Source organism: Carassius carassius, chromosome 35 (genome assembly GCF_963082965.1).
Source record: "Carassius carassius chromosome 35, fCarCar2.1, whole genome shotgun sequence".
In the NCBI taxonomy this organism is placed as follows: Eukaryota; Metazoa; Chordata; class Actinopteri; order Cypriniformes; family Cyprinidae; genus Carassius; species Carassius carassius.
In genome coordinates this window covers 26,662,577-26,677,555 of record NC_081789.1, presented here as the reverse complement: position 1 = coordinate 26,677,555, position 14,979 = coordinate 26,662,577, and the positions used below count along the sequence as shown (strand labels likewise).

Below are 14,979 nucleotides of genomic sequence, written 5' to 3'. Positions count from 1 at the left end.
ACAAATTAGAAACAGCTGCATTATGACTGATCTGAGAGATGTTAGTGCGCAGTGGTGAACGGGACAGGAAGTGACACGCTGAGCGCTCACTGACACATCTGACAGCGTGTACACATGCTGATTAGAGCTCATCTGATCACTCCAATTAAAGTAATCGCATCATCTGCATCACCAGGACAACAGTCAACACCAAAAACAAGAGCAGTTCGGATGATAACAGTCCTAATCTGAACCCAGAACAAGCTGATAAATGATCAAATACACTCCCAAACATATCGTGACAAGACATAACATCAGAAGTACATCAGTGGATGAATACTTAGAATAGTAGTCCCACTGTTAAAAAGACATTTATTATTATTACAAAAAAAAAAAAAACTATATTCTCAGTTTAGTTATTATGTATGGAATAATCAATTAATAAATCATTCCTTTATTTATTACAAAATAATTATCAAAAATGATTATTATTATTTGATTATTATAAATAGTTTTCTTAGTTTAGACACTATGAAATTAGTTAAATAACTAACAAAAGCATAATTTATATAGAGCATAAAATATATATTTATTTAGACTCTGCATTTTAAACAACATATCTTTGTATGAAATAATTTACAAAATATAATATAATAAATATATTTAAAAAATATATCTTTATAATTGTTTTCTCACTGAAAACATTTTTTTATGGAAGAATTAATTAACAAATTAATAAAAACATTTTAAAAACAATATAAATAAGCATCAAATTAAATTTTATTTAAATATGTTAACTATTTTCTCAAGTTTAAATAATATATTTTGCATTGCAAATGTGTTAACATATCACTAAAATATTTGAAAAATAATTGTGCCCAAAGAAATAATATCTGTACTTTTTAACATTATGTTTCAAATGCTATCAATAGAATTGAATTTATATTAAACCAAAAATCTATTGAGTATGCTTGATATGACAACTCACGTGAAACTAATGGTCACATGACCTGAAGATCATCATGTGATCAGGTCCTGTATGTAGGACAGCAGGTGTCACGACTGTGAAGCATCAATCCCTCTTTTTCATTTAATCCGAGAGCGATGAGCATCAGCATATGAGCGTCATGCTACCTCTATTAAATTAACCCAGTTATGTCTGTCTGGGAGAAAATATGAGGGTTTATCTCTACTCAGAGTAATGCAGAATTTCTACTGAGGAACTGAAGACAAATCCACCTCAAGAGGTCAAACACTCAAGTTACTGACATTATATTATATTAGCCTTGAATTAAGTGAAGTTTTTTTTTTTTTTGAAGAATCGGAGTCTTGGAAAAAGACATGTGAAGTACTGTTATGACACATCTATGATGATTTTGATGGTTGCATTCAACTAGATTTCAATGCATTGAAAAGATCAGTGTAAACATATTGCCTAGCATCTCATTTTGTCCAAACCATCATGCATGTGACGTTTTTGCAATATTCCTTCTGAAACATTTATTTTTGAGAGTGTGGGTTGTCAAAGTCAGTCAGTGTCACTTTTGCAAAACTTTACTGTCACGTCTCTTTAACTTCCTGCACTCAAACACTTCATCTTCACAAACACAACAGTTTAGGGAGTTCAGGTTTGCCAGATAAAGCACATTGCATCTGACTGACATCAAAAGCTTCCTTCAAAAACCGTCCTTGAGCAAAAGATAAAGCACGCTTTATCTGGGGTGCCAAAATCTCACGGTGATGCTTTTCTGGCCATTAGAGACATTAAAGTGTGAATCTTGCTGTTTAGAACAGAAGGACGAACAGGTCAATCTTTCTCAATCTTAAAACAATCCCAAAAGAATCATTATGGATCAGGATTGTCTATGTAGCCCAACATGTTCAGTTCAATCCTATACAAATGCTTTCTTGAACTCCTGGGCAGAAGCATCTTACCTGAGTGACCTTCTCTGTCACGTTGTGCGTGCGGTCGATGAGTTTGCAGGGTGCGATGATGTCCATTTCTCCGGCCGGGAGGGCGATGAGAGGGTCCGGTTTAAAGTCCACAAAGTTGAGCGTGATCTGTGGGATTTTACTGATGGCGCGGTAACGCATCAGATCCGAATCAGAGGTAGAGTTCAGGATGCTGGGTTTGTTGTTCATGACACCTGCATCAAGAAACAGATTTTGCTTTAGGTCACTGAAAATCTTCTTTTTAGTCTGAAATGCTTTTGACATTTACACTATTTATTACCACATCATATCTGTAGTGCTGTTTGGGATCTATAGCACTGTTTTTGAAAGAAGTCTCACATATTATATTATATTATATTATATTATATTATATTATATTATATTATATTATATTATATTATATTATATTATATTATATTATATTATATTATATTATATTATATTATATTATATTATATTATATTATATTATCAATATTTTGAATTAGCTTTCATTTTCAGATTTTTAGTTTTAAAATTTTGTGCTTTTAACAAATGTATAAAAAAAAAATGTGTTTAAATATTTCTTTTTAGATTTAATTTATATTTATTTAATTTTAGTTTGAGTCATATTACTAATTCAAACATTTAATTTAAATTAATTCCAAATGCAACTTTTTAAAATTGTATTAAAAAATATATATATATATTTTATTTGACTGAAATTATGTTTTTTTTTTTGTCTTTCTCGTCAAGGTGTCATTTATTCGATCAAAATACAGTATTTTTTTTGCAAATATTATTACAATTCAAATTAGTTTTCTATGTAAATATATTGTAAACTGTAATTTATTTCTGTGATGCACAGCTGTATTTTCAGCATCATTCCTCCAGTCTTCAGTGTCACATGATCTTCAGAAATCATGAAAATATCATGATTTACTGCTCAAGAAACATTTCTGATTATTATCAATATTGAAAACAGTTGTGCTGAACAAATACTTTTGTGGAAACAGTGATACATTTTATTTTTCAGGATTCACAGATTAATAGAATGTTCAAAAGAGCAGCATTCATTTGAAACGGAAATCTTTTGTAACATTCTAAATGTATCCTTGTGCAGTAAAAGTCATATTTGTGGTCAGTTTTCTCACCCGTGCTGACGCTGCTGGGTCGAGCGCGGTGCTTTCGGTCCCATTCAGGCCGCATGGCCTCGATATCGTCCACTGAAGACGCACGGCGCATGCTGTGAAAGCTCTCGCGCGAGCGGCTGTTGGTCAGGCTGCAGTTGGACACCGAGGCGTCCGGATTGAGCCGCTGCGGTCGAGGAGAGGAGTGTCCCAGGGGCAGTGCGGTGGGGTGCGGGGGGGCCGGAGGAGGGGACGAGGGGTCACTGCTCAGGAGGTTGCACTGGTCTTCGGGCAGCAGTGAGGACGGTGTGGTCAGACGGGACGGCTCGTGTTCAGGCAGAGACAGCAGCTCACCCAGAGCCAGGGATTCGTGGCTTTCTGGACGGGAACTGCTGGGGAAACCCGTTCCTCGTCCGGCCTCCGGATCCTCCCGCAGAGAAGATTTACTGTTATTCCTGGAGTTCAGGAGCGGCAGACGCAAACGGATGCCTCGAGCTCGATCTGTGGCAAGCACAGAGAGAAAAATGTCAAAATTCTACATTTTGGTACCAAAAACAGTCATAATTTAGTTGTTTAATAGCCGTTTTCCATCCTTACAGTTTAGTGGGCAGTGTTATTGTGACTCTAACAAAACTTATTTGCAAAAAACGATTAAACGCCACTTATCGTGCAGTATTCTCCATATATATCACGATCTGAACCCTGAATGCCTTTTGTCAAAAAAGTATCGTCTTCTTCTGAGGCGTCGTGATTTTTTAGTTTTACCGCAGAAGTCGACAAGCGCCCTTGTTGTTTGTGAGCAGAAGCCGATCAATTTTAGCTGACTAAAAGTGATCGAGTATGGATAATTAACTTGATGAACTTGTGATTTCTTCTTCTTTAATTTTTTAAGTTACTGTATTTGTTTAAGTTGTTACTACTTAATCAAAACAACTCAACTGGAGTTCGGTTGATATTACTTGGAATGAGCAATAAAAAATTGATTTCTGAAAATAAAAAAATAAAAAAAATGGGTTAGCGTTTTTTTGCAAATTAACTCTTCATACACACACACACACACACACAATTAACAATAGAAATTTCTATGACTTGATTATTAATAATTAACTAATATTTAATTTAATAATTGAGTTATATCCAAATTTTATAATTGTAATATCCTTTAATAATTCAATGACTTTTGTTATTAATTTATTGAGTTATTAATTTCCAAAATTTCAAGAAGAAAAGAAGCTGTGGTTTACAGTGAATTTAAAACAGCTTAGGGTGTTGTTCGGCACTCCTGTGTATCCCTTAGCTGTTATAAATTCACTGTAAACCACGGCTTCACAGGGTTTATTGCTTTTATAAAACGGTTACTCCATATACTTAGTAAGGTTTCACAAAACAAAACAAATAAAGTGTAATGATATCAATAAAAACAGTATTCTTCCACCAAACAATGTAGTTCCTCAGAAACAACAGAGCAACACACAGAAGTAAACAAAGGTGTATGTTTGTAGAGTATTTTACAACAGTTTTGAACGCAGTTCAGCCAATCAGAATCAAGGACTTAAGGAATTAACTTCAGTCATTAGTTTCTAATTAGAGCTGTAATATTCCATGATATTTTTTCCAGCAAATGCCAAAAATATTTGTCTATTAAAGTATATATTAATGTAGTGATTGTTATCAGTATCTGTCTGGTTTGATGGAAAGGAGGATGCAGCGACGTACTTGAATGGCGCCACAGCACAGGCAGCTTATGATTGAGATCCTGCGGTTCGTGCAGTTTATCGTCTGGCATGACCTCGAAATTCAGAATAAACATGATCACCACGCCATCTTCATTCTTCACAGGAACCACGTCCACCAAACACAGGAAACACACACCTGTGAGAGAACAGATCAAGCTCACTTATATTCATTTGTGCATATGCATCTTTATAAATAGCATGAATATGATATTAGTCAACTACTCATTTATACTCAACAAATTCACAATAAAAGAACTCAATGTCCATTAATCTAGTTGTTTACTGACCATGCATAGAAATAAATTAACTTAATGGTCATTATGCATCTTTTTAAAAAAATCACAAATACAAAGAAAAGTACTGTGAAATTTAATTAAATTGGAAAAAAATGCATATTGAATTAAATAATAATAATAACAATACTAAAAAATATAATAATAAATTAATAAAAAATAAAATTTTAATGTAGACAGTCAGAAACTGAGGATTATTATCCTGGCACACTAAAATACAACATATTCCCGAATCCTGGGAATCTTCTCATGGACTCGTTAAGTGAACAACTATCATCTGCCAGCAAATTAAGACAGATTACAAATACTGTGTGTGTGTGTGTGTGTGTGTGTGTGTGTGTGCGGTAACATCACACATTTATAGACAAAAACACACCGGAAAAATAGTGCTGCTTAGATATTATTATAAAACTAATCCTACACATCATACAATACTGATGTCAATCAAACTAGCAATAGTTTCCCAAATACCAAATCTCTTAAACGGACTACACAGAGCACTGAAAAGTTTCAAACCACACAAAGCTGCACAATCCCAGAGATCCCAGTACAAACACCTGACGAGTCAAATCATTATAATTCAACACACAGAGCTAGAGGTGTGCCATCATAAACACACAAATCCTGACTTTGACCTTTCAGATTTGGTTTCATCTCACCACCTGACGTCTGAATCCACACGCTTACCTGGATCTGAACACACAATCAAACAAGACACAGAGGAGGAAGAGTCGGACACCAGAGATTCTCATCAGTGAACACAGAGAGACTGACTGAGACGCTCCAACTGGCCCACTGTAATCCCAGCTGTGAAACCACACATGGATTACAGGTCCACCGATGCCATCTGGACACGCCTGTGTGTGTGTGTGTGTGTGTGTGTGTGTGTGTGTGTGTGTGTGTGTGTGTGGGTGTGTGTACTCGTTTTAGTGCAGAACAGTTGCAGAAACACATTTGTAAAAGCCAAAACTAAAAGAAAAATAAATAAATGCAGTGCCAATTGGACTAGAAATAAAATGTAAAATAAATGTAAAAGAGAAAACCATAATTATTGATATTTATCTTCTTAATTCATGTTTTTAGTTTTATTGTGAATGGTTTATTATTGCACGTTATTCTAGAATATGATCTTTCCTGAAAATGTCCTTTTTAGTACCAATAATACAATATTATAGTTTTCATTTGTTTATATGTTTATTTTCATTTTAGTGAAAGTTTTAGTAATTTTGTTGTTTTTTGTTTTCTTTTTTTTTTTAAATGTCTATATACTTTTTTATAGATTTTACTTTTATTTATTAGAAATGTTACTTTTATTTATTAGAAACGTTGCCTACCTGCAATAAAATAAAATAAATGTAATTTTTTATTAATTAAAAAAAAATGAATGAACAAAAAAATATAAAAAAAAAAAAATTAAAATAAAACAAATTAAATTAAAATAAAATATGTTAGATGAAAAAAGTATGAAAATATTTTAAAAAGTAATAAATAAAAGATGATTTTTTTTTTTCTTTGTAATTAAAGATTACAACAACAACCAGTGATTTAGTGCTCAATATCTATACGCACATGGTGAAATCACACCAAAAAGAAAGAGTTTACATCTATGGGATCAAACGCCTACAATGTCCATTGAAGGGATATTAAAAACACTGAATTCTATGACAAACTGAACCAGCTGCACATCTCCTGATCAATACATGAATACATACATGAACAACAAGCAGAAGAGCCCTGCTGACATGAGCACGCTGACCTGAAAAATACATAATCCCATCTAAACATGAACACACACACACACACACATGTGCAGATTAAGAGTCAGGAGGAGGGATTGGACTTTAATTCATTACGCTTCCGTCCACTTTAAAAGACTAATCCACTCCAAGATTCATGCACTACACACACACATCAAACACACAACATCACACACACACACTCAGCTACATCTGTATTTGTTCATCATCTCTATGTCTGGATGGAATTCTATAATCCCAACAAAGTGCTCAGAGACCCAAATCGCTGATGTCCCGCCTCAGAAAAAAAACAACAACTTTATTTTAATATAAAACAGATTTAATTAGCACAAGATACATGTGAATGCGCACAAAAAATAAATGGTTCAATAAAATTACAATAATAAACAATATGAATATTTTTTGCTTGAAACAAGTAAATATATCTGCCAATGGGGTAAGAAAAATAATCACGTTTCTACTTATTTTAAGCAAAAACAACCAAATTTTGAATAATATTTTCAGAAAACGAGACATTTTTCTTGTTAAGTAAATGCATCTTAATTCAAGAATATGCATTGCTAGATAAAAATACTAGGGGAAGAAAAGCATTTTTAGCAGTGTACGTATTTCTCTGAGAAGTCATAGCACCACCTAGTGGACAAAGTCATAATCACAAGCAGCTAATCAACCTCATTCATTCGGTCTCAGAGTAAAGAGAAGAAACAGTGATATGACACTACATTCAGAGTGTATTCAGATTTCAATATTCTGCCTATAACTCTCTTTCATCTCTTTCTCAGTTGATTTGTGCTGATGAATCTTTTCGTTGAGTTATGACCACTAAATGGTCGTCGATGACGAACTCCCAGAAGTCCCCCTGAGCTGCTATTAGCCACATTCATCAGAAGCATCAGTCTGAGCGACGCTTCTGCTGCGTTCACATTTCTGAAGAATACACGGACAACAAAACACAGCTGGAGGCCTGATGAATCATCTACTGCAGCAATCTTTCACCCGAGTACACTGATCCTAAACCTGACACTAGACAAACGGCTTTTCTGGCTCTTAATGAACACTTCATATCACATTTTAAGTGGTTAACTTAACTTACGGTCATATTTAACGCTGGGTTAATGTAATCCTGCATTATAATGCAGTTTCATCATCGTTTATTTCACCTTTTTTCCCAATTAGTACTTCACCACAGGACTTCATAAACCAGAATTACATGTGTGAAATATTTCTTAACGCAGGGTTAAATTTGGCGAAACGAGGCTATCTATTTGCACTATTTGTTCTTAAGCAGCGCTAAAAAAGTAAAAAAAAATAAAAGCAAAATAAAGAGGATAAGAAAAAAATGATAAGCCGAAGGTAACAAAGGCAACGTAAAACTTCCAAGATTGTGTAAATAGAAGAAAAAGAAACCTTAAAGAAGAACCAAGTAAATAAATAAATAATTAAATGAAATAAAATATTACATACATTTTCTAATAATAATAATAAAATAGTTTAAGTTTAAAAATAAATTAAATAAATAAATAAGTTCAAAAATTTAGAATTTTGAAAGGTTGCCTTGGCAATTAACTAACATCTTACAGAAGAACAAGCAAGAAGATAAATGAATAAATAAATAAATACACAAAATTATTATTATTTTTAAGTCTTAATATTAGATGAAAAATACGTTTAGAAATTAAATTTAGAAATTAAATTAATAACAACAATAATGGTTATGATGATGATGATTCTTATTAAATAAAATAACAAAAGAAATGTATAAAACAATAATATTTTGTTTGTGAGTGTGATGCTAAAACAAGAATTGCAGTGTTGTAGAGGGCAGTAAAAATTGATGGAAAAAATCTAAATGGAGATGATTGTTTAAAGTACAGCTTGGTTCTGCTGATACATTTTTGAGAACAAATATATGCAACAATATAGTAAGAGAAGTGGTGATTGTTGAACACTAGAGGGCAGAAGAGCCTCAGACATCCATCTGCTCTGCATCAAACAGCACAGACTGACACTGCTTTATTCTGCTGATTACTGATCATAATGATGATCTCATGCTGTGATTAACAGAAACGGGGTCATGCTTTCATTTGGACAGATAAAACAGTCAGCACCAGTTATATGAGGGAAAATCACACAGATATGCGTTCATAAGCTAATATCATCCTGGGGTAGACAAAGGGTCAACAGATTCAGATTCAGAGGTCTAGGATAAATGATTAAATATTAACCCAGGCTACTTAAAATGAAATTATAATAGCTAGACAAATATCATAAATTAAAATTCAATTCTAGAAAAAAATCACCTATAATCCTAGTAAAACGTCACTAATAATTCTGATGAAAAATGTATTTTAATTGCAGTGATAACTACCAGAAAAAAGAAAAAAAATTATAATTTCAGTGACAATCACCTACTGTATAATTCTTGTGATAAACCCACCAATAATATCAGTTAAAGTCACACATAATTCTGGTGAAATAATAATTGCAGTGAAAAATCACCAACTCCTGTGACAGATCACCAATAATATTACCATAAATCATAAGTGAGTGAGTGAAGTGACATTCAGCCAAGTATGGTGACCCATACTCAGAATTTGTGCTCTGCATTTAACCCATCCAAAGTGCACACACACAGAGCAGTGAACACACACACACACTGTGAGCACACACCCGGAGCAGTGGGCAGCCATTTATGCTGCGGCGCCCGGGGAGCAGTTGGGGGTTCGATGCCTTGCTCAAGGGCATCTAAGTCGTGGTATTGAAGGTGGAGAGAGAACTGTACATGCACTCCCCCCACCCACAATTCCTGCCAGCCCGGGACTCGAACTCACAACCTTTCGATTGGGAGTCCGACTCTCTAACCATTAGGCCACGACTTCCAGTCCATAAATAATTTCACCCATAATACCAGCAACTAAAAAAAAAGAAAAAATTGATCTAAAATCTAATAATCTAATAAAATACATCCAGTGAAAATCACAAATAATTCAGGGAAAATAAAACCACCAAAAATTGACCCATAACAAATAATACCAGCAAAGAATCAATTGAATGATTCCAGTGACGACAAAAAAGTTGGTCAAAATCACCCATAATTCTAGTGAAAATTATCAATGAATTTAGAGTGTTTTTACTTATTCCAGTGATAGTCAAACATGGTTTCAGTGAAATACTAACACAGCTGATCTGAGATCACAAAAGATTGAGAAGATTCACACAAATCAGTATTGTGTGAAGAGGCAATACTCACGTACAAGTACCACGGTATTTACAATGCCATCTAAGGAATATAATAAAATATTGTTACTACTGTACCTAGAACATGGCACTTTTGTTAGCATGCAGGGTGACACTCACCTTCTCAAGAAGAAGAACAACAGATGGTCAGATTAATGAACATTCATCCATCTGTATTCAAATGAGCTCAGCTTTCACTCAGTGATTGGCTGTCAGGAGTCACATGACCTGTTGATTTCTGACCTAGTAAAGATCCATCTATCTCTGATCAGGATTCCACCGAGTCCTTAATGAACAACACACCTGATCACTTCCCCAACACACACACACAATTCATTACAAATACTGATTTCCAATGACTTTTTCCAGTGCTTTATGATTACAGGATGAAGAAAAAATCAAACCGTTTCAGGCCTGATGCTTTTCCACGAGTGTGCTTTAAATAAATGTAAAAGTATGTATAATATAATAATATGTAATAAAATATAGTGTTAAGTAACCAAATAAATAAAGTTGTGATTATTTTTTATGAATAAATAACAAAAATAACTTTTTTTTGCTTCGACCAATGGCTTGAGTTTGGAGGCGGGACTATCTGTTTGACTGACCAATGGAGGACAAGGAGTCGTGTCCAGAAGCCTATGTGGCTCTGCTTTACCACACTGATCTCTGAAAGTCTTCAGTTAGTAGAAAAGCACTTTTCCTTTTCTCCAGCAGTTAATTGAACGTCCACCTCCGAAGTGTCTTTTCGAGAGGGAATGGTCCAGGGTTTCTCATTAGCACATAAAGACGCTGAAGCTCACACAGAGAGAGCGATGTAGAACATTTCTCCCTCCAGGCCTGATTGTGCTCTCGCTCGCTCACAAATGAGCACAACCTTCCCCTTCAGACTCACACATCTCTCAATCTCTTTCTCTCTGTTTTACTGGACCCAGCGGAGACACTGAGGTCTGCTTCTGATTTCAGCATCTGAATCAAACTCTGTGAAAGTTACACTGACGGAGACACAAATTAATTGCAGGAGTTTAAGAACTACAAAGAAACTGAAACTGAAAGGAAATACAGCATTTAAATATTTTATACATTTAATACAGCATTTAAATTCAGAAACATTTTACGATGAGAAGGCACATACATGGTGTTTATATTAGTGGATTCATAAAAAATATCATTAATTTGATTATTCCTTTTTCTCAAATATAATTTTTTTTAAAGCAATATTGTTATTTTGTTTAATATTTATATTTTAATTAATTTAATTATCCTATTAATTATTTTATATTAATATAATTTTTTACAAATATAGTCTTTATTTTTATTTAGCAATATATTGTAATAGTAGTGTTTGTTATTTTGTTTAATATTTATATTTTAATAATAATAATAATAATAATAATACATTTTAGTCATTATTTTATAAGTTAATATTATAAAATAATTATTTTTTATTAATATTATCGTATAATTTTTCTTAAATATTTTATTTTTTAAAGCAACAGTTTATTTGTTTAATATTTACATTCTGATAATAATAATAAAATATTCGTCCTATTAATTATTTTATATAAACGTTATTTTTAAATATTGTCTTTATTTTTATTTTACAGCAATATATTGTAATAATAGTGCTGTTTATTTAGTTTAATATTTTTAAATAATAATAATTATTATTATTAGTAGTAGTATTTTAGATATTATAATAATTATTTTAAAGTCATATTGATATACATATAATACAAAACTTGGGATAAATTGTGCAGTCTTACAAACAGCAAACATAAAGATTAAAAAAAAACAAAAAAAAAAACGGGGTAACTAGAATCACAACGTGAGGCTGAAAACACTCTAATATCACCAGGATTTATTTTGTAATAATGACCGACTGAATTTTACCATCTCGTCTTCCATTATTCAACCAAACAGAAAGCTCCGCCTTCATCGTGGAGGCTGAAGATGACATCACTGCTCATATAAAGCCACTAGTGTTTTGAAAGAGCATATTAAGGGTCTAGAGCTCATCAAGTGTGTTTGGAGATGAAATCCATTTCCTCCAGCTGACGATAGCGATCTGCTGCTGTCTTCAGTGTTTACACGCGCTCCTCTTTCATTAGCACATGCCTGAACATCTCCAGGGTTTACTCATTCAAACCGATCCATGTGTCCATCTAGTACAGGCCACTCAGAACACATTAGTGATGGCTTCGCAAAAGAAACCACTCAGGCTAGCTGCAATATCGTGACAATCAACAATTAACAGAAAAACATGAGTGCTCTAAAGATAAAGAGAAACACATCAAAGTAACTTTTATCATTAAACCACAGCAGTATTTAAACTGCACATGGCCTAAAACAATATACAGAATTAAAGATTCATTGAAATTAAATGGAAATCTATATGGCTTTTTATTGCTATTATTAAATATGATATACATTTAATTATAATAAATCCTGTTTCACCCAATCTCATCTCTGCATCTGAAGTGAGATTCTGTCTCTTTTTAAAGTTGCAAAATGAATAAATTAAGATAGCAATAAATATTAGAATTGCGATTCTGTATTTGCAATGTAAAAAAATTTAATATTAAGAACATTATTTTTGTTATATTTAACATATTTAATTTTTTTTATTTTACAGTAAAATATCAGTTATAATGTCTTATTTCACTTAAATAATAATAGTTTATGTATATATAAATACAAACACATGCATGTATGTATTTAAGAAAAATATGTTTATATATTAAATATATTTTATATACAAAATAAAATAAGAGAATATGAATACATAAATGTATAAACTTAAATATTTTCAAAATACATACTGTTTGTATTCGTATTTATATATATAATTAATACACACAGTACACATGCATATCTAATAAAATAAAATAAACTTTTATTTTGTATGCGTTTAATCATTTGACTGCACTAAATAATAATAATAATAATAAAAGTTATTATTATTATACAATTATAGATCGTAGTTTTTTACATATATATATATATATATATATATATATATATTTATGACTATAATATGTATTATGTTTATATTATTATTGTTTTTAATACAAATCTAATTAAATGTTATTTTTAAATAAAATATTAAACAAAATAAGAAATATTTCAATATTAAATCTAACACCATTTTGTGATTATATATGACTATAACATTTATAATAATAGTAATAATAGTATTCTGGATATCCCATGTTTTGTGATTTAGTAAATAATTATAATAATAATAATAATAATAATTATTATTATTATTATAATTATTTACTAAATCACAAAACATGGGATATCCAGAATACTAGCCAGGATTGCTCTCTCTCTCTCTGTGTGTTTTTCTTCTGATCACTTTATTGACAGGAAGTGGCAGAGTAAAGCATTAGTCCTGCTGCTGGATGCTGTGTAACCGAACAGCCTTCAGATAATTACAGAGCTGTGATGCAAACCGCGTGCTGCTGATGATAACTGATAACATGATTTCTAAATATCACAGTAATAATGAGTGATAAAAACTGCAGCATCAGCAGAAAGGCTCTGTATTTGTATCTGTATAACAGACACACGGCTCTGGAAACAGAGGAGAACACTGGAAACGCTGCCTACCCTGATGACATCATAATCTAAATGCCTCATTTTGACAGCATCACCTGTCCTTCGCAGAGTATGCAATCCCAGAATGCACTGTAACAAATTCCGTAAACAAACATGCATGTAAGATTTAAGATTATGAGTGTCACATGAATGATGTGTGATTTTAAATCATAATTTTCTGCTGCTGACCGACATTCATGTGACAGATATTGCTTTATAATTTCCAGGAGTTTGAAATGCAAATATGGGATGGGCTTCTGGGTGATTTGCATTAAAGTAAAGGCAAATATCAGGAGAATGCCTGCTATGGAATTAATGAGCGAAGTAAAGGCAGCAAACATGACTCATGGGAAATGACTGTGTGTGTGTGTGTGTGTGTGTGTGTGTGTGTGTGTGTGAGAGAGAGAGAGAGAGAGAGAGAGAGAAAGAGAGAGATAGAGGAGAACAGAGGTGTTACTCTTCTGTGTGAAACAGCTATTAAAAATTCTGTGATGAACGACACACACACACGCTAACTTACAGTAGTTGGAGATATTTTATAGATCTATATGACTTTTACATACCGCTAGTTAAACTTGCTGCATCATTTCAATTGATTTTTCTTTTCTTTTATACATCGTAACATTTTTATGCACATATCTATTTATTAATTTTAGCATTTTTTAAACAATTTTAATTAGTAAGACTTAAATTTTTTATTTTATTACAAATTATAAACTATATGTAAAATTATGAATTAAATATAAATGTTATGCAAAAGAGGGCACCACCTGATTTATTTTTTTGGTTAGATTTTGGTTAGCTCAGTTCTGAGGACAAATTTGTATCGAAAATGTAGTTCAGTAGAAACACACACACTAACACACACACACACACACACACACACACACACACACACACACACACACACACACAGACACACACACACACACACACACACACACACACACACACATAAACACACACACCCACACACATAAACAAACTCACACATAGGGCTGGGCCTATCTCAATATATTTATCTTTACAGGAAAAATAACCCTCCAAAAACTACTGTAAAAACAAATATGCCAAATATAACATGTTTAGGGCCCTATGAAATGTTTTATTTTTTTCTTCACCATATGTTTTATCGTAACCTAATTCTGTGTTTTAGCATGTGTAATTATTTAAATGTGTAAAAACAACTTATTTTGTTACATTTTTTTTTCTTAAAATAGCCTTATGTGAAATGTTTTTCCCCTCTGAAATACTGTGTATTCACATTTTTTCTGGTTATCAAATGAAGGCATAAAACGTTCATTTATCTTTTA

The 14,979-nt window shown here is 32.5% G+C and overlaps 1 protein-coding gene across 1 annotated transcript in view; it reads right to left on the bottom strand.

Moving 5' to 3' along the window:
* The window catches only part of kcnh2b (potassium voltage-gated channel, subfamily H (eag-related), member 2b), a 181,516-nt gene that overhangs the window by 72,317 nt on the left and 94,220 nt on the right, over window positions 1–14,979 (bottom strand). Inside the window, exons 3-5 of the mRNA XM_059525264.1 lie at window positions 4,757–4,912; window positions 3,065–3,541; window positions 1,915–2,126 (exon numbers count right to left, since the gene is read on the bottom strand). Coding sequence (XP_059381247.1) covers window positions 1,915–2,126; window positions 3,065–3,541; window positions 4,757–4,912 — 845 coding nt within the window. The remainder of the gene's footprint in view (window positions 1–1,914; window positions 2,127–3,064; window positions 3,542–4,756; window positions 4,913–14,979) is intronic.